General features: G+C 45.7%; 1 protein-coding gene across 1 annotated transcript in view; it reads left to right on the top strand.

The window, feature by feature from the left end:
* Positions 1–20,153, top strand: part of RUNX1 (runt-related transcription factor 1) — a 183,361-nt gene that overhangs the window by 145,107 nt on the left and 18,101 nt on the right. The window contains exon 4 of the mRNA XM_009328026.1: positions 6,509–6,700. Within this exon, the coding sequence (XP_009326301.1) occupies positions 6,509–6,700 (192 nt within the window). The remainder of the gene's footprint in view (positions 1–6,508; positions 6,701–20,153) is intronic.

The raw sequence follows: 20,153 nt of genomic DNA, 5'->3' as shown, positions 1-20,153 counted from the left end.
TTTTCCAGCACCTACGGTCAGGTCGGGTCTGATGACCAACACTGATTCTGCTGGTAATTACAGACACGGCACAAAAACGTTTAGCATAATATCCTGTCTTCCATGATGTTCCTTCTGTCTGGAAAGAAGGCTTGTGTTGTACAGTGCTTAAGAAAAACAGCAAAAAAATATAATTGCTGATGAGTCTACTCGAAGCTCTGACTACCGTCACCATTATTTTTCCTCATCACAGCAATAATATCTTTAACTGAGGAAAGAGAAAATATCCTACAGTGTGTCTAATTCCCTTTTTAGGAACCTTTTACATTATATTTTTAACACTGTACAAGAGGTTGGTGAGCTCTGACGCTGTCCTGTACTGATCCTTCTAATGCCTGAGTGCGGTATAAGTCTTTTCCAAGTGATGAGGCTAGAGAGGAAACCAGTCTACAGATTGGTTTTATTTTCAAGCGTGATTTCCTAAAGCCCCGTGGGCTGCCGTGTAACAATGGTTAGTGCCTTACGCTAAGCATGTGCATACATCTCTGCAGGATCAGGTCAGGTCTGTTTGAAAACACAGCAAACGGTGTCCTAGAAAAGTTATACTACTTGCTCTTTCTGTGCAGATAGGAAATCAGGGAAAAAGAGTGTGCAAAGTATTTTATATCTGGGATATCTGGCACATAGAAAAATATTACTGGTTTATGCACTTAAGGCACTATTTCTACTGTTAGCAAGAAAAATGCTTTTTTGCAAGCAGGATAGCTGATTTTCAAGCACTTGCATTTCCCAGCTTGGTAGTAGTATAGAGGCACTGTAATTCACTGTTGTTTACAAGAATATATCATTTTTTGCACTAAAGATAGTGTGCTCACTTCCTATAATAATGTGAAAGAGTATATTTTCTTCTCATCCTTCACTACGTACAAAATAATTGGATTTATTTTAGCTCCATGGCACAAAACAATGTTTACCACTTTATTAACCGGACACAATGAAACATGGCTTATTTTCTACCCCACTAGAGCTGGGGCCAAACCAAAGCCCCGAACACATACAGCCCTGAAAAGAGGAGATGCTTGGATCAAGGTCCAACACGGTTCCAAAGCAGCCAGCTTTCGTTAAACCAAAACATCGGGTCTCATCAGTCACTCCCTACTTTGGCAAAGTCTGGCCAGATGCTGTATTTTCCTGTGTAGTTTCACACTTTTTGGGTGTGAAAAGTTTCCATTTCCACCCGGGAAAAGGGGGGGCAGAGGAGAGAGGGGGAGGTATTCTGCTCCCCCTGGGGAGAAAGGGCTCCACGTAATTAAACTCCCCTTATACTATCTCCACACAAGTACAACCTGCTGATTTGGGGCAGAAAACTTGTGGATAATACACACGAAAACCTGTGGTGTTTCTGCTCGGGTCTGTCTCTGGCCGGGATGCTCAGCAGCCATGAGCCAGTCTCTGTCCAACACCTCGTCCCCCAAGCCCAAATCTTTTGGGGGCGTTAGTTCCTCCCGATGCACCAGCTCCAAATAGTCAGATTTGTGAGAGAATGACAGCAAGTGACAGAAGAGTGTACTTATCCTGTGACTTGATTAAAAGAGAAAAAAAATGTCCATTAATCCACTCCAGCAGTGTTTACTTGTAAAACGGTCCTGGGTACCCACAGGAATTTCAGTAGCTTCATCTGGCAGAACAAGAGTACCGATGGCGTCATGCCTTTCCTTAGCCTCTGTTTTACCTGCTTCTCCCCCTCTGAACCTGAAAGGCAACTAGCAACACTTTTAAAAACCAGATTAAAAAGAAAGTAATGGGACACCTGGCACGTCAAGGCAGCCCGGAGTGCTGCTGTCGTCACCGTGGGGCCGGCCGCGGTCTGAAACCTGGACCGAGCAACCATTCCCAATGAGTGCCCGATGTGCACAAGAACGGGGGCTGCCAAGGCACTTTGTTCTTGTTGTTTCCACATCCAGAGTCCCAATCAGATGGCCGCGGGCCAAGCTGAGTGCTCCACGGTCTCTTAAAGTCTATAAAACTGCATTTCCCTCCCATTAAGAGGAAAAGCACTTTCATGTTGCATTGCTGTAAAAGTATCGGAAAAGCTAATGTTTTCTCTGCCCTCTTCGCTTAATATTCTGCATAAAAAAATCCGCCTGGTCTCACTGAGACAGTATTTGAAAGGGATAAGTTAAAAAAATGTCCAAAAGCCCCCAAACCCTGTGGTTTAGCCAAGCAGGCTGGATGTCGTATTTATTCCAGTGTCTCAAACACTGACCCTGCAACCCAAGGGAAAAAGATGCTGCCCTTTTCTTTCCTCTGCTGGTACCTGCAAATTGATGCTTGACAAAAAGTATGAGGACGTGGGGAGGGAGAGAGGACAGCGGTGCCGTCTCGTGGCAAGCCGTCTCTCTCTGTGAGCTCTGAGCCAAGGTCGTCTTCATTCAACAGCTGGATGTTTGATTGACTTCCATAAAGTCCCATCCGATTTGCAAAAGTTTCGTGGCAGATCCTCGTGGCCAAACTGCCGGCTCAGCAGAGCCACACCAGTTTCCAAGCGCCTTCCTGCTGCTCTTTTTCATCCTGCATCACTCTGCTCTCCTGCGAAGGGGAAGCCTGGGCTTGTGGTCACCGCGCTGAGCTCGGAGGCGAGCGTCTGCCACAGGGTCACTGCCTGACCATGGGCAAGTCGCCTCATTTCTCTGTCATTCAGTTTTCCACCTATAAAAGGGGGATAATAATAGTCCTGGGCTTTACAGGGGTGAACCGAGGATAACTTGCCTGCTCTTTAAGCAAGGGTAACTTGCTTAGAGGCTAACTTCAAAGTAAAGCTAATAAACACAAAAATACAAGTCACCCTAACAAAGCTCTGCCTGTGCTTTTATAGTGGCTTGGGAAAACCATTTATATTTGTTACATTTTTCTGACACAGTTCTTTACTTTCGTGCTGCAGACCTTCATGCAAAACAGGTTCTGTGCTGCTACCTGCAGCAGTTGGCAAGGGAGAAAAGGTGAAATAGCTCTTCTGATTGGGGGGGAGGTGCGGGGAAGAGCCACTTTTGGAGCTACATCTTGAGGTGACAATTGCCTGACATTGTTTCTAGGTAGTTCCCACCAAAAATTACAACATATGGATGAAAACAACAGCAGAGCTCCCCTCAGAAGGAACCTGCTGGTGCTGGTCTTTCCTTCCCGAATGCATTGACACGAGCGGGATTTCCACAAGCCCAAGGGATGAGGCAGATCTCGGGTTCAACAGGATGACCTGGGGCAGCACAGGGCTGGGTAGGGTGAGGTCCGGGAGTTTTGCTTGGTGGATGCACGGTGGAGACACGCAGAGATACTCCCACCAGCTCGGAGGGAGCTGGCCTGGGAACGGGGTGCCCCGCGGTGACCTCGGGAGGATGCTGTGCCTGGGTTAATTTGCCCTGCTTGCTGCCTGCGAGCTGGGTTGTTCAGAGCAAGCTTGGGTTTGTCTGCCCTGCCCGGCAGCGTGCCAGCTTGACACAAATTGAGTGCCTGAGCTAGATTCAGAGGGGAAAGTTAATTCTTGCCTCACCTGCCTTAATGCAGCCCTTGTACTGTTGGCTTCAGAGGAACAGCTCACCTCCATGCGAGGCTGCTCGCACACCGGCTTGTGCTGCTGGGCCGCTTGGTTTCGTGCCAGGCAGGCAAAACTCCGGATGCCGGGAGGGCAGCACCGGGGAGGTAGGAGGAGAAAGTAGGGTAGCAGGAGGTCAAACTTGGCATTGGTGCACTCACTTAAAAGCAGAAGATGTCTGAGCAGAATTGGAAATTAGGAATAAATTACAGCGGGGGGATGGATTTGGAAGGACCTGGCTCTTGGCTCTGCAAGCCCTGGGTTCAGCCTGCTGAAGCTTAAAATAGTCCAAATGTATGAGGTATTTTGCACATCTTGTATGACTCCGCATGTTTGCGTTCAAGTCCAGTGTTAGAAGCCCAAAGCTTGAGGCAGCATCCAGCTTTGCACTGGTGACAAATGAAGCATTTGCTCTTGACCAGCCAGAATGTCAGATGAAAGTCTTTTTCATTTTTCTTCTCTTCTGCCCTCCTTTTTTTTTTTTTTTGAAGCCTTAATGGGACTCTTTAATGATGAAACTGCTACTATATAATATGTCTTTTTATATTTTAATTTTTTTTCCCCCCCTGTTGGGATAATTTACAGCACAGTGTGGAATCTGAGACAGTTCAAGCTGTGCCAAAGGGCCTGGCAACAGGAAGAAATGCCGAGCCACTGTGATTTGGAACCATAATACAAGTTATAAAATTTAATTTTAGAAATGCAGCTACTGGGAACTGCTTTTAAATGCACATTTTCCTTTTAGTGCATAAAATGGTCCTGTGTCTTGATTGAGCTGTTAGGGTGGCTTGAAAGAGTGCTCTGTAGAGTAAAGGGCATACTGAGCTCTTCAGAGATCTTTTGCTGCTTATTCACTGATACTCAAAATTGGAAGCTGGATCTTTATGAGTGTTTATGTATTAAATACTACGGGGATGTGTGGAATAGGGCACGGTGGATTATTTTCAGGAGTTTTGTGCTAGTCTGTTTCACTGCTGTAGCCGTGAGTTGAGAGAGGACTCACCATAGGAACAGCACTAGCCACCTCCTTGCAGGGAGGATGGGGGTGCAAAGAAAGCTGTAGAAGGCAACTCTTCATGACAAAAAAATGAAAATCGGGAGCAGATAGACAGCAAACTATGGTGTTCAGCAGAAACCAAGGATAACGCCACCTTCTTCAAGAGAACAAGTAGAAAAAAAAGATGTTTGACCTCTGGGCTAGAGATTTGACATGCATTCCCGTCAGGGTAACAGTGCCCCATACGAAGAAAGGGGAAGGGATAAGCCAGAAAGATTCACGAGGCGGTTGATTTCTTGAGACAAATGCAAAGTGCAAAAATGGGATTGGGTTTGGGGGATCCTTTTGGGTAGCGATGACATTCACTGCTCCACAAGAAGGTCCCCAAGCAGAAGGTATCAAAATTACATTTTTGGAGCTGGGGATCCTACTCCATTGACTAAATACAGGTGGGTTGAGGATATTTCCTCATGGACTCATTGCAGTGAGTATCTTGCCCTCCATTTGGAAAGAGCATCTTTGAAAGGACAACTTGTGTGCCAGAGACAGTCTGCTTTTGGGCTTTTGCTGAAGGGCTGTTTTCTGCGATCTTTCAGAAGAAAAAGCCCTATTGGGGGATGGGGGAAAACTACAAAGGAAAGTTTTGATTCCACCTGGTTGGGAACGTTGCTGAACCATCCCATTTCAGACATTTCACCAAACACAAGTCTGCTAGGGAGGTTTCCATTTCAGCCCCAAAGCGTAGTGTCAGCAGCCTTCCAGGATAAGATCCCCCACTTTTGAAGGATATCTCATAGGGCTGGAAACCAGTGGCCACAGAAGTGGTTTGCAAAGTCGTGGCAATAGGTTAACTCTTAAGAGGGTGGAAAGAGGATTTAAAATTTGTGCTTTCGTCCTGCCTGCCGGAGGAGCAAGTGCTCCAGCAGACAACACGCCGCTCTTGTATGCCCTGTGTGCAGTCTTTGTGGTTGCAGGTTGACACACAAAGGATCCCAGAGCAGAGAGCAGCCACAGGGAACAGTTAGAAATGCATTACCTTTACCTTAGTCCTTGCATACTGCACGTTACTGCTAGCTAAGGCTTATCTTGAAACCAGTCCTGTCTGTGATGAGATATGTCTGTGCCCTTCCAGCTGAATCTGGATGTGCCTCGATGCCGTGCAGGAGCTGGGCCTCTCCAGCGCCTTCCCTGTCCCCTCCCAGCCCTGCAGGGCCACAGCACTGGAGCTTCATGGGGACTGATCTCCAAGGGCTGCCCTGGGGAGTGCTGGCCAAGTCCGCTACACACTGGCCGATGCTGTAATGTCAGCATCTACTCTCTTATAGTTGGACGTCTGGTGGGACCTCATGTTTTTGAAGCTCCCGATGCCACTAAGAGAGACTTCATTACTCCAGTTGCAATTCTGCCAGCTTCTGGTGTTTCTTTCCTATTTCTGTCTGTAAATCCATTGCTAAAGGATCCAAAAATGGGATTTTTTGGGTTTGTTATTTTATAGCTCCATAGTACTTGTCTAATTACGGTACCTTATGACAATCTGGGATTCAATTTTTCGTGAGTTACTCCAGTGCAGGTTTAGCACAGGGGCCACTAGAAGTTCCTCCTTTTATTGACCCTTGCAGACCATCCTCCTTCTAAAAACGCCTCCTCTCTCAGTGCGAGGTGTAAGAAGGCACTGCAATTTTCAGTGGATCTGGTTCTTCAGACCAGGCCATGTCTCAGGCTGCCCCGCGATACGGTTACAATGCATGACTTGCTTGTGTCTCCTGTTCCTGCAGAGAGGTGGTTTCAGTTTCATTTCAGACGGCCGCTAGCTGGTTAGGTACTTTGCCAGTGGATGAGGGGTTAAAAAAAAAAAAGAAAAAAAATTTTAAAAAGAAAATAAATCAACAGACCTCATGTATCAGTGAGATTTTCTGATCTTTTTCCCCCCCCTCCCACAATAGGACATCGTCAGAAAATAGATGAGCAGACAAAGCCCGGGAGCTTGTCCTTTTCAGAGCGCCTGAGTGAACTGGAGCAGTTGCGTCGTACGGCCATGAGGGTCAGCCCACACCACCCAGCCCCCACACCCAACCCACGAGCCTCCTTGAACCACACCACTGCTTTTAACCCTCAGCCTCAGAGTCAGATTCAGGGTAAGTACCTGAAATCCTCCCCCCGCTCGCCCACCTCCACCCCACCAGCCTGGAGAGCGCGGGGGCTCACAGGCGCTGCCCCCTCATCCCTCCATCTCTTCTGGACTCTCCTTGGCCGCCTTTAACGAGTGAGAGCCTTCAATGAGTGAAAGGAGGGGCTTCCTAACATATGTCTGTATTTCTAAAGACCTGACAGATTTTAAGGGGTCTGTACTGTCTCATCTTCCCAGTGTCAGTACAGCTCATGGTGTTTGTTAACCTCACCTGTGCTAGAACCATAACGCCTTGAAAGTTGTTTTCTTGCAAACATGTATTATGCCAGGCCTTTTTCTATGTGTAGGTGTATTTCCCGATGGATATTTATCAATTACATTGGGTGCTTGAATGAGAGAGAAATGCCGTCAACGCCTTGCTTTGACATTTCCCAGGAAGGCAGTAGCAAAGAAAGCTTTGCAAAGTGCTTTGTCCCCCGAAGTCAACCTCTTAGTGCTAAGACGTTAATATGGGCAGGTTGGTTTGAGCGTATTTCTGTGGCCGGTGGTTATCCAGTGCATTTTATTTGAACGAAAACCTGCAAAACGGTGACTCAGGAGTCTGATTTCCTCTGAGGCTCAGGCTCGGGTGATGCCAATGAAACCAAGTCATGTAGCTTGACATTTTATCTGCCACTGCCAGAGCCGAGTCTGTCCCTGCTAAAACCATTTCTGTCCCTGGGATCGGCTGGGACTCGGTGAGCAGTGAATCAGGTCACTAAACCGTCAGCTGATGTGTTCTGCAAAACACGTACCAAAATGCAGATTCATAGTGAGATGCACTTAAAGGGAGGGTGTGGGACAGTATTAGTTTTAGTGAGCGCTGTTCCTAATGGAGTTTTCCTCTATTCTTCCAGCCAGAATGAAATGGCCTTAGTCGATGTTCTCTGCTGGGGTTTGGGGGAGAAACAGTTACCACGAATTGGAATAAGTTCTTTTTTCGGCATTTATTTTTAAAACCAGGGTACTCTTTGTTGCATGCAGAAAAGGTTATCGCTTACCTAAAGCGAACGCTTGTTTCATCCTTTTATTCCCAGGGCTAGGAAGGTCTTTGACTTAGTGAAATCTACTGCAAATCTGCCATTGACTTCGCTGTGAGCAGAAGGGGGCATTTTTGAGAAGCATGGGAAATAAATCAACACATTGCCATGGGCCGTACTGTAGAAAGAGGTGGGCAAAAAGACAGTTGGAAGGACCACACAGCTCCTTCCCTCCCAGGAGCCGCGCCAGGTCAGCTCAGGCAAAGGATGCAGTCCTGCATCTCTCCCAGCCCCTGGCAGTCCCCTCACGTAGTTTTCTGATTTGCAGAGCATACCACGTTGGGTTTCTCCTGCGCACAGCTCCGTTCCTATAAAAGAAAAACGCACATATTATTATGGCTACTCAGGAGCCAGCGGCTACGTGGGTGGAGGTATCGGTTGCAGACTTGCATTCTTCAGCTTCTTGGGAACACTATATGCTTAGCAGGGTATCGGGTTTAACGTCAAGTATCCCTCTTTCCTGGTTCCCTGTGAAAGTCCCTCGCTTGTACAACTTCAGAGCGACAGGCTTTTCACGCTCGGCCAGGGATTCTGCTACTCTCTCCAGAAATAGTTTTAGTACGTTGCGCTGCTTTGCTCTTTACAAACAAGATTTTAATGCATTTCATCTGTGGATGTAGCTCAGAAAATTGTAGCAATTTAACTGCTAACGTGTCCTCATTGGTACCCTCCTCTTCACCTCTTGGGCTGCTTTCTCCCAGTTCCCCTTTTCCTCTGCCCCCGAAATGTGCGCGTTATCCATTGAGCAACTTGTTCAGGCTTGCAGTCGCTATCAGTAAAATAAGCCCCAAACCGAAGCCTCCCTCATTTGGGACTGTCTCTGCTGCAGACGCCTTTTAATTTCTAGGGCTCGTCTTTTCAGGGTCACGCTATCACAGCAGGGGAAAAAGGCTAGGGTGGGAAGGAGCTCCAGAACCATAATTTTTTGCTGTGTTCAAAGGATGACTGGTTTTCAGGCTGATCTTCTGTGTGACCCCTAGGGAGTCCGGATATTTTCTTTTTTTTAATTTTTAATAAACAGCGCTACATTTCAGAATGCAGGCCCCCGAAAATGAAACCCTTCTGACCTGCTCCATAGCATTACTACACCTATCCGTACATCTTTGCATCCTGAAACACTTCTATTGAAACTCTCTTGCTGAAGAGAGCAGAGAGTGCTTTTCATATAGGCATAAAATAAGGCATAGAAATCCCATGCATTGCTAACTTCCAAGTAGTAGCATTAAACTTTGCTTTAACTCACACCAGTATGAATCACAGGCTACTCCTCTGTTCATCCAAGTCCAATTATCTTTTTTAAAAAAAAAACCCTAGCTCAAAATAGACATCTCAGACTAGTTCTTGGATTTAAAGGGGCAGGTTGCCATGCCACTAAACCACTGTTTATTTGTTGAGGTTTTCATCTATAAAAGGATTGAGGTTAATTTTAACTTCCTATTTTACCAAGTCTTGAATTTGAGCATAAAGCTGCTTCTGTCATGGATACAAGTGCGAGCAAGTTAAGAGACCATAAATTGCTATAATCGAGTTTTATGCTTCTTTCATATCACAAGGAGGGAGAAAGTACACCTGTTCATTTAAAAGGTCTAACCATAGCCAATTCACAGACCAAAGGGGAACAGAAGGGGAGAAAAAGCTTCCACCACATCACACATGGTTTAAGTTGAAAGGTTACTTTGTGCCAGTACCAAGCGTATAATGTCAAAGGATTTGACCTACACGCAGAGAGTAAGGAAATTCAGTTAAAGCCCCAAACCCGGCCAACGCTTCAACCTTAACTCACCTCTTCCTTTGTACAGAGGGGAAAAGAAAATAGACAGAGCCATGTGAGCTGTGCTGGGGTGTTGTTAAAAAGTTTAAGTAAAACCCTTGATAAGCGTTTAAATTTAGATATATAATAACTATATCTATCTATATATTATGGTTGAGTTTCTTCTAGCACCAGCCTGAACCAGATGCTAAATACATAACTACTGATCTTACAGTGGTTAATGTTAACCAGAGTAGGTAGATCTGTAATTCAAGAGTTTTACATAAATATGAATTTATATGGTTCCTTTACAATATCGGTTTTTTTCAGGTCCAATAGAAATATTTTAAATGTGTAAGTCATCAGGCCAATAAGGTATTCTTTTGGAGGCACTAATGTTGAGTTAATAAATTGCATAAATAAATTTCTACCTAGTAGGGTTAGGAATATCATCCAAAAATATGTGCAATTAAATAACTTCAATTTTTTTTTTCCAAATTAGCCCAAACAATGTTTCCAACTGGTGATTTATTAATTACCCATAGGTTAAATAAATAAATAAAATAAAGCTATTTCTTCTGTCTAGGGAAAACAAATAATCATTGTAATCACTTTCAGCTACATGCTTCTGGTTCTTTTTACGCTTTTATAGCCTTAAAAATACCTGAGTTTGCTCGCTTGCTTTTTTTCTTTCCTTTCTTTTTTAATTTTGTAACCTTATATGTTAAGTTTCAGCTGGGACCATGCTTTTATGACCAAGTCAAAAATCCCTGGAAACAAGAGGCTGTAATAAAATTGCTGACAGATCTTTAAGCGAAGCAGCAGAATTAGCACTGATAGCAAAGCAAGAGAGATCATTTAAAGATCAGCTCTTTGAATTAGCACGAAACATAACGACTGAGAGATTATTTTGTTACAAGCCAGCCTTTTGTCTTCCTCCAGGTGCAATACGCTTTGTTTAAGAGACATTTCAAGGTCCTTGCTATCGTAATCTTGTTCCACCAAAAACAGCCCAAGTTTATCAGGGTTCCCATGAACCGGTGAAACACAGGAGTGGAGTCAAGGGCGGCATTTAAGCCCAGGGAATTAAAATGGCTTTGTTCCTACTACGGCTGTATCCTGCCCCAATTTTTAATATTTCCACTTTTAAATCAGCTTAATAGGCCATAGGTTAATAGAGTTAGAAGCGTTCACAGAGCAGCGTTTCAGAGCGGGCTTCGATGGGGTTGTCATTCTGCCTCCGCGTTTTGCTGCTGCAAAAAGCAGTTTTCAGGCGCTTTTGAGAATCCGGATTGACATGCTCGTAGCTCCCTGCCAAAACAGATGAACAGGCTCTCAAGATTAGGGGCTCGCCAACTCTTCCTGTTGTGCAATATGCTAAATGCCGATATTTTTACGTTCTCTTTGGACACATCTGCTTCTCCCCGTCTTTCCTTAAACCGGCGCCCTTGCAGAGTGAGTACATGGTGCTTTAACGGCGTATCATCCCGTTTCCACTTGATTAACCACCTGACCTCTCCATCCCAAAATACACTCCCCGGCATGTCGAGCGAGTGCCGCCTGAGCTTGGCACCCTTCCTATCAGCACCGCTCCTGCCTCCCCCCGGCCGGCGGAGTAGCGGGGGGCGAGTCGCGCTGGTGGGCAGCGCGGGCAGTGCAGGAGCTGGCAGCGGGTGCGTCATTTCCAATAAGCACAGCCGGGGCTGCCAAGCTCCCCAGCTCCGGTGCTTCTCCTGGATGTCCCGGAATACACTTTCCCCACCACGAGCCAGGTCGTGTACATTTTGCTAGCGGCCAGGGGAGATCCCCTTTGATGGAGCTCCCCTCCATCGCCCATCTCCTGGGACGGGCTGCCAACGTGCTGAATGCGTGCCGGGAGCTCGCGTCGGGCGAGGGGGAGAGACGCTCTCTCTGCTTTCCCCTCCTTTCAACGCCAGTAGCAGCCAAATAGCTCCTGGGTGGGGAAAAGGAAGGAGGTAAAGCCACCTCGGTGGCGTGGACCCAGAGCTCGAGTGCCACAGCCACCAGGAGGTCACAGGAAGTTTGTTGAAATAGTGATGTTTTCCCAAAATATTTTGCAAACCAAATCTGTTTACCTGGAAGGGTTCCAACTGGCTCTATCAGAAAGGAAATTTTATATAGAGAAAATATCTTTTTACTGGAAGTACAATATGTTTCTTTGATTCGCAGTTATTCCTCAGCACATAATACTTTTATATAATGCCATGAGTAACCTCAGCAGTTTTTCTTTTTAAGGGGTACAGTGTCATTAGCAGCAGACTCACCCTGCTGCCTATTTATCGTGTCATAAACCCGCTTGCATCCGAAGAGATGAGCACACAAGCATGTGAAATGGATTAGCATGCGCACTGGATTAGCATGAGCAAAACAATTCTTCTTTCATTCAGACTAATAGAAGTCCACTCTGGGGAAAAATCCCTCCTCTTTCATGCCCCCCACTAACAAATGTATATAAACCTCCTGTTTAAGGGTGTTTGAATCCATCCTGTAGCTCTGCAGGCACAGGTGCTCCTGTTCTTGTCCAGAGTTACTTGCATCGAACAAACTGGACCATGTCTTAGGAGGTTTGCTCTAAAGCATAAATTAAAAGGGAGCAGCAGAAATGTGACTCTTGCCATCTGCAGAAGCACAGAAGTAAGTTGTGTAGCATTTCTGGCCAAGTGAAACTTCTCATTTTGCTGTGAAACTAACACCCTCCATATTTGTATCTTGGAGAACGTTTGTGAGGTTATAGTATATACAAAATATATTGTATAGGCCAGAAAATATTAATCTGGTAAAGTTATACACTAAATGTGCAGAATATAAGTAAATAACCCACAGCTTCATAGTGTCCATTTTTTCTTGGCTCCGGCTCTCAACATCGTTTTTACTCAGTCATTTAGCCCTGTGGAAATAGGCTCCTTACAGCAAGAGGCATGTCTTCCCTTTGATTTGTAAAGTTCGTAACACCATTTGGATCCTCTCCAAATACTAATTTTGACAGGGATAAAATTCTGTTACCGTGACATGTTATCTCTGCCAAGACTTTGCTTATCTGCAGGGCTGGTTGTGCTGTGACACACGAGAGGGGTGGTGATACCCAGCAGTAGCCCAGGAATGACAGCGGTCCCAAGGAATTCCCTCCATCCGGCGTTAGAAATCTCCTCTCTTCCCTCCTTCCCTGCCAGGAGCGGGGCCACCAGTTTTGCCATTTTGAGATACCATAGGTGGGATACTGTATTAACAGCAATATAGAAAGTTTTAGAAAAATCTTCTCTGAGGTCCAGATGAAGTAACGATTATCCAGTGTTCAAGAAAAATTAATTCAAGTGGCAGCAGGTGCAAAGGGGGGCTGTTAGTATGACAAGAGGAATAAAGACCTTACTTTAACGAAGAGATTAGCATAGCTGGGTTTATTCAGCGTGCCGAAACAGAGGCTGAGAGGGAAGATAATTACAGTCAATAAATGCAGCAGAGAGGTTCAGCATCGGGGAGGGAGGAGAACCATTTGCGCCAAAGGACAGTGCTGGCTCGAGAACAAGTGGTTATTCTGTAAACTGACCATCAATGAATTTAAGCTGGAAATTAGAAGATGGTTCCTAGGTATCGGAGCAGCCCTGGCAGCCTTCCAGGGGGCTATTAGAGACAGAAAGACGTAATTTAAGATGGATCTTGCTGTGTTATGTAAGTGCAGAACACAAGGTGTGGCTGGGCTGCAGGGCCCAGGAGATGCTCTCCAGGCCCTATTTTCATTCATTCGATCAATTCTCCGCACCTGTTCCTTCATTGCATTCTCCGGGACAGGCAGGAGAAGGCTCGGGGATCTTCTCAACTCTGCTCTGTCGGATCTCAGCAACAAGATAAAACCTTTGCCTGCAAACTCCCAGTGCACTCCTTACTCCCACTTGGACCACCAGGTCTTCAGCAGTTCTCTGAATGAATCCCATCTGGGATGCAGTCTCAGGCAGCCCTCCAGCACCGGCACCGGAGACCTTGCGCTTCGCCTGCTAAGGGGAAGGCTTCTCCCATTTGAGGGTGGCAGGAATCCGTCCTGCCACCCCCTCCATGCACCTCGAGGATTCACCCCCTTCAGCCACAGATTTGTGCCTCCTCCGACTGTTCCCACTCGGGGCAGAGCGAGGTGAGGAAGCCAGTTCCTCAACACCTGCCCGTGTTGCAGGCAGCATGCCCAGCTCCGGGGCATAAGCCTTGCTCAAGAGCCTCCCCTGCCTCCTCACATTCAGCTCAAGAAAAAAAAGGGCTTGAAATTGTTTAGCTTTTTCATCAACTTAAGGCACTAATGGAAAGAGTTATGTAATGGTGTTTAATCCAGAAGATTTCCAAGTGTCGATATATTTAAAAGATACTAATCTTCATATTCCAATTGCCTGGCACTTCCTGGGATTAAAAAAGCAGTAGATAAGGCAACAAATATGTTCTCAGTCCCCAAACAACATTTCCACTTACACAAATTTTCCTTCTGTTTTTTTTTTTTCCCTTTTGTCCTCAGGACAGAGCATCCTAAAGGACGACTTTAACTAAAGAAAAGGAAATCTTGGTTTTAAAGCAGAAATCGAGGTGTTCAGAGATCTGTATTTTGTTCTAAGGCTTGTCAAAGTCATTCTGCATATCTTTTGCAAGCTGTTTGGAGTTTGATTTTATACAAAGTATTTAGGAATACTTAGCACACCAGAAAGGTGCCTTAGCAAGATCTTTGATAGTGTCCAAGCACCTAAGCCTCGGAGAAATCAGTGACAGCTATGGAGATGCCTTTGGAAATCTCTCTAGCTGTCTAGCTGAATCTTTAGGCACCTATAAAATTTGGCAGCTTGTGCCCAGACACAGTTTTATTTTTCATTAATCAGTCCATGTCTTTTACCACATGAGAACATCGTCGAGCTGATGGATACTGCTAAGAGAAACAGAGCTTGCAGGTAGGGACAAGTATCCCTGGTTCAGTTTTTAACTTGCACAGCGATCCTCTCTGGTTTGTTTTGTTTTGTCATCTTCGACTCAGTATGCCAAAGTCCCTTCTCCATTATGTCATTGCAGAAGTGGAGCCGCTCTCTGACCCAGTGCAGGAATCTTGTGCCTGCAGTGATGCTACCAGCCTAGTGTTAGTGTTCTCGGCAGTCACTGTGATCGCCAGAGAAAAGAGTGGATTACTCAGGGTCACTTCTTGCTCCTTTAGCTCTCTCCTGGTACAGCGGTGCTGCAGTCACCCCTCCGAGGTGGAGCCTCTGCCTACTCTTCTCTCCTCCTCATTTCTGGGGCAACTGAGAAGGCTCAGCATCTTTCAGGATGGCAGCTTAAACGCACTGTACCTCAGGGGACATTTCTATCTGCTGTTGAGATTAGCTGGGTCACTGGGCTCTCTCACTTTTCCACGGAAACACCTTATTCTGGCTCACCGCTTCTCTTGCCTGGCACTAAATCTCACCTATGGCATTGGCGTGCTGGAGATGTCTAAAGCAAATATCCCTGCCTGCCCCAGAGGCAGGTGCTTCCACCGTCATGAACTTTGGATGGCAATGCGTGGCCATGTGTTTGATAGCATTTCAGCATTTGAGGCAGCTACTCCTCGGTTTTTGGGTTATTCCTCACTGGCCCTTGAAGCGTATTCTTGGCCTTTGAATGGCCTGATTATGAGGAAGATTAAAAGCGCTGATTGCAAAACTCCAGTAAATAAAATCTCTCTCAGTTCTTTACTGACAAACCCAGTTTCTTTCCATAGCATTCTGCATTTTAATCCCCTCTTGGCAGAACATGACATGTTTTGATACCAGAGCTCAAATTACCTTCCATGGTAAATAAAACAAACAAAAAATAAATAAGAGCTCCTTACCCTAAAAACAAACACCCACTGAAACCAGCTTATTATTCAGCCGATGCTGCCCATGTGCCAGAAGATACCACTTTGATTTTGTAACTGAATGTATTCTTTTCCCTCAGGTACTGAACTGAGCCTCTCCAAACTTGAAATGCTGAGGGGTTAGAGCAAAGTGACCACAGACACCCTTACTGTTTGCCATCTAGAAAACAAAGAAGGAGGAAAGGAGGAGATTAGCACACAAGTTAGTGTTCAAATGTTTGCTTCTGAGGTGAAAACCCCACCTCAGTATACACAGCCCGCATGGTCTGGGTCGGTGCAGACAGCTAGATTGGGATGGAATGAAATCAACCCCTCCAGCTCTGCAGGAGGCTGCAGCAGCTACCGGTGCTCATAGCAGCCAAGGGGCTTTGCATTCAGGAGGACTGGCACGGTCTCCACTTTCATCACCAGTGGGATTTATCCACGGGGCAGGGGGCTCCCTTTGAAGCATCAAGTGCAGACATGCCCTCGCCTCTTCCGCTGCCATGCCTTTAACAAGGTGTTGCGTCAAACAGATCTTCTCTAATGATCCCACGTGGTTAGAGGGTTCACAGGGCTCTTTTTATATGGCTGAGTACATAGTACACCCTTAGCAAACTTATTTGTAAGTTTTCCCTGTGTATTCAGTATATTATGACCCCTATAAATGGAGAGTGTTCACATGCAAAGAACAATGGTCTTGGATGTGCTCGGTAAAACAATCAATTATGTGGGGAAGTGCACATTATATAGTCAAATAGACAATGGTCTCCGTCTGACCATTTTCATTCTATTTATACAACTCTTCTCTTAAAAGCATTGAAAAACAAAAGCATAGGAAATAGATCCATTAAAAAATTGTGGTTTTGCTGTCAGGGTCGGCTTGATTTCCAACAGTAAATGCCTAGGTCTGTTTCAGAGGTTTACTTGGTTTATCTGTGTTGGGCAAGATACTCAGTTCAACATTGGCGGTTCTGAGAGCTTCCAGGTTTTGGTGCTCAACTCCAGACACTTTCAAGAAGCCTGGATTTCTTCAGAAGAGACGCTTTGAATGTCTTTGATCCAGTACCCAAAACCAGAACTGGATCACTAGGCATGCTTTAGAATATAAACCATTGTTGTTTGCATCCTCTGCATTTTTAAATAATTGCAATTATCAGAGCTTTTGGATATGACTTGGCCAGTTTAGGTTCCCTTAGCTTCTTGCAGATGAAATTCAGGTGATCATTGCCAACAAAAACCAATGAAACCAAAAATCCTTTGCATAGCAACAAGTTATATATTCACTGCTTTATTCATCGATAAGTTTCCAGTATTCAGAGAAGTTGCTGTAACCTGCTACGTCCTTTGGACTGTAGAAAAGACAACGTATTGTCAGAAGCAATGCTTTGTTTTATTAGTCTAATGATGATTTACAGCTAGCTGAGCAAGTGTAGCGTTTATGATGATTTCAGTTCTCATTGCATAAGGTTACTGAAGTATATTTAATTTTAAAAATCCCAAGTCCAAACGATGATCCGCATTCTGCAGGAAAGCACGTGAATAACTGCTCAAAAGAACAGTCTCTTTGATATCCTTGAGACCTATATATACATGAGCAATTTTACATGCAAAACCATTTGCAAATTCAGACTCGGTATTAATTAGTTCATGGGGGAAAGTATCCACCAGAAAACAGTTCTGCTCTGCCATACATTATAAAAGTGAACACTTGTGTTAACTTGAAAAAGAACCACACAAAATGGAGGGAGATATTTCAAGTGAGTGTAAACCAAGATTTGCCAACTAATGCTCACCTAGATACAACCAGATCGCTAGCGTATTGTCATTTTTACCCCTCCTCTGCAAATACTTTTTTTGAAAAGCTCTCTTTCAGCTTCCTTCAGCTTTTAAGCATGTACCTGGTGTTTGTGCCGGGCTCTTGTGCTGATGGCACTCCCCAGCCTCCACCCTTGCAAGCCTTCTCCCATTGCCCGGCCAGCAGATAAGCCCTGCAGGTGGATGCAGCAGGGGACCAGCCTGGGACCTGCAGGAGCCAGCCCTGGCCCAGGGAAGTCTGCTGTCGGTCCCCCTTTCGCTCGGCAAGGGGCTGCGAGCGCTGCCCATCTGTGTTATGAAATGCAAGAGCCCCATGTGCTCCCCGAGGACAGAGGAGCTGGAGAAGGGAGAAGGGCTTGCAGCTGGGATCAAGGGCAGCTAAAACTGACCTGCTGGGGCATAGGGAGAAACCAGGCAGAGTAGGGCTCACCAGATGGCTCGGGCACGGTGGAGGGCCCGGCCATCACCAGTGCATCTGTGGGTCACCCATGGGTGACTGAGCCCAGGGTGGCGGGATGCCACGCAGGATCTCTCCCTGCACATGCCGGAGCCTGGGGGAGGAGCGGGAGGCCACTGGCACTGCCCGCTCTTGCCCTCACTGGAGTGACTAACATGGCCAGATGTAGAGCAGGGACTAGGTTGAAGCAGGTGAGAGAAATAAAGGCGGAGAGGAGAGAGTGTGAAAACGGGTTTTCCTGGGAAAAAGAAGAAAGAAAGAAAGAAAGAAAGAAAGAAAGAAAGAAAGAAAGAAAGAAAGAAAGAAAGAAAGAAAGAAAGAAAGAAAGAAAGAAAGAAAGAAAGAAAGAAAGAAAGAAAGAAAGAAAGAAAGAAAGAAAGAAAGAAAGAAAGAAAGAAAGAAAGAAAGAAAGAAAGAAAGAAAGAAAGAAAGAAAGAAAGAAAGAAAGAAAGAAAGAAAGAAAGAAAGAAAGAAAGAAAGAAAGAAAGAAAGAAAGAAAGAAAGAAAGAAAGAAAGAGAGAAAGAGAGAAAGAGAGAAAGAAAGAAAGAAAGAAAGAAAGAAAGAAAGAAAGAAAGAAAGAAAGAAAGAAAGAAAGAAAGAAAGAAAGAAAGAAAGAAAGAGAGAGAGAAAAACAGCTGTGCTAATTCTTGTGCTTGTTTGATCATGTTCAGGGCCTCCTAAACTCCCATGGAAGGGAACAGTTTTGTTTCATGAGGGTGGTGCATACTGAGTGCATGTCCATGTGATTTTTGTATTTGTACATTAAACATTTCCCCAAGATGTAATTCCTTCCCTCCTGCACTTGGAATAAAGTGACTTTACAAGAAGGACTGCCTCCAAACAGCAAGCAAAGGAGGGCTGTTGGGGCAAGATAGGGCAAATGTAAATGTGTCTGAGCTAGCTGCTCCACCCAGCCTCTCATCTTTATATGAAAAAAACGAACAAAAAAAAAAATGTTTCCAATAACCGAAACAGGCAAGGTCTGATCTGCACAGACGGTCTGCAGGCATCTGCCCAAGAAGCTGACGGTTGGCTGGTACATCCTCATCTGATTTATGTTGTGTGTGTGTTAAGCCTTAAATTGTTGAGTCTCTGGCTGGCTGCAGTGGTATTACTGGATGGTTGGTGTATGTTTTCAGCTCACAGAGCTGGCTCTGATACTGGGTTTGTTGGCGCTGAATCAATTCCAATCTCACACCTGTCTGAGACAATGAAGGCCTTGTTGCACACATCTCCACCAAAGGCTGTCATACAACTTATTTTTCACATTTGAAGAAGAAGGAAAAAAAAATAAAGGGAGGACTGAGGAAATGCTGTCTCCTCACAAGACACGTTCCCCATGCCTTGATGCAGCATGCCCCTCTTTTCTTTATGGGAAAATATATTTACAAAACAAAGCCAGTGGAGAGCTTATGGAAAGTATAGCTTAATCCTGGCAGTTAAATGTGACTAAGGCTTGGTCTCCAGGGACTCGCTCTGTAGGACCATGCCTGGTGGATGAAGCATGGGAGATAGGCACCTAGTTTGTCGCATTCTTACTGGAAAGTTTACCTCCAGCTGGGTTAGTGCTATTAATAGCTTCTTATCAGTCTGCCTAGCACCTGTGCCATTTACCTAGCATTTTGGGGACATTTCTTGAGATCTCAGAGGTTGTGAAAGGTGCTGGGCTCGGATGCCAGCGTGGCCGAGATCCTCTGCTTCCTGGCACTGAAGCAGCTCAGCCTGGATGGAGGATCAGTCTGGGTCCAGACACCATTCACTCCTGAGTTGAAGGCAGGATTCTGATCTTTGTCTCCGTCGTCCACCATTGCCCTTGTGGTCTCCCTTCATCCACTCTTCCTCCTCCAGTTCTATTGCACAGATGTCTTAGATGTGCATCCTCTAGAAACTGTAATGTTGGCTATTTCTTTCAAAGTGTTGTGTCAAAATGAAGTCAGATTTGTTTTCTAGCTCCGTTCTGGTCAGATGGTACTTCTGGTCCTAAATTAGAGCCTTCTCCTACCCTTTCTGTTGCGCCCTTCTTCCGCTGAGAGTGGGTGGCAGAGGGAGGCAGGGGCTGCAGACCTGTCCCATGCAGGTTTTTTTCCATTTACTATGTTAACGGCAATTTTTCACCAACTCAGACAGAGGGCATGCGGCTGAGCATTTCCTTGGAGCGGGAGTTCACTCCCTACTGCTGAAACAGCCTGAAAATGCAGAGTGGCCTTCCAGACTCTCCACACATACCTGTTTGCCGTGTCTCAGCAAAGGCTAACTGAGCCTCCTGAGTCAGCAGAACTGCTGCGCTACTGTTAGTGACTCGGTCCACCCGTCCAGCTGAAAGACTGGTTGTGCAGTTCAGCCGCTTTCCCATGTCCTTCCTCTATGCTTTCTAGCCCAGTCTCCTCCATTTTTGCCAGTGCCATCACTGGTTGCATCGCCAGGGCTGTGCAGATGGGAGTGGGTAGATGGAGGGCTCGGTGGGGAGAGCGGCATGAAATGCAATCCAGCGTTGGGTTCTC

The sequence above is a fragment of the Pygoscelis adeliae genome, unplaced genomic scaffold (genome assembly GCF_000699105.1).
Source record: "Pygoscelis adeliae isolate BGI_AS28 unplaced genomic scaffold, ASM69910v1 Scaffold154, whole genome shotgun sequence".
NCBI classification, from domain to species: Eukaryota; Metazoa; Chordata; class Aves; order Sphenisciformes; family Spheniscidae; genus Pygoscelis; species Pygoscelis adeliae.
The sequence above is the reverse complement of the archived record's forward strand: the minus strand, read 5'-3'. Positions and strand labels throughout refer to the sequence as shown.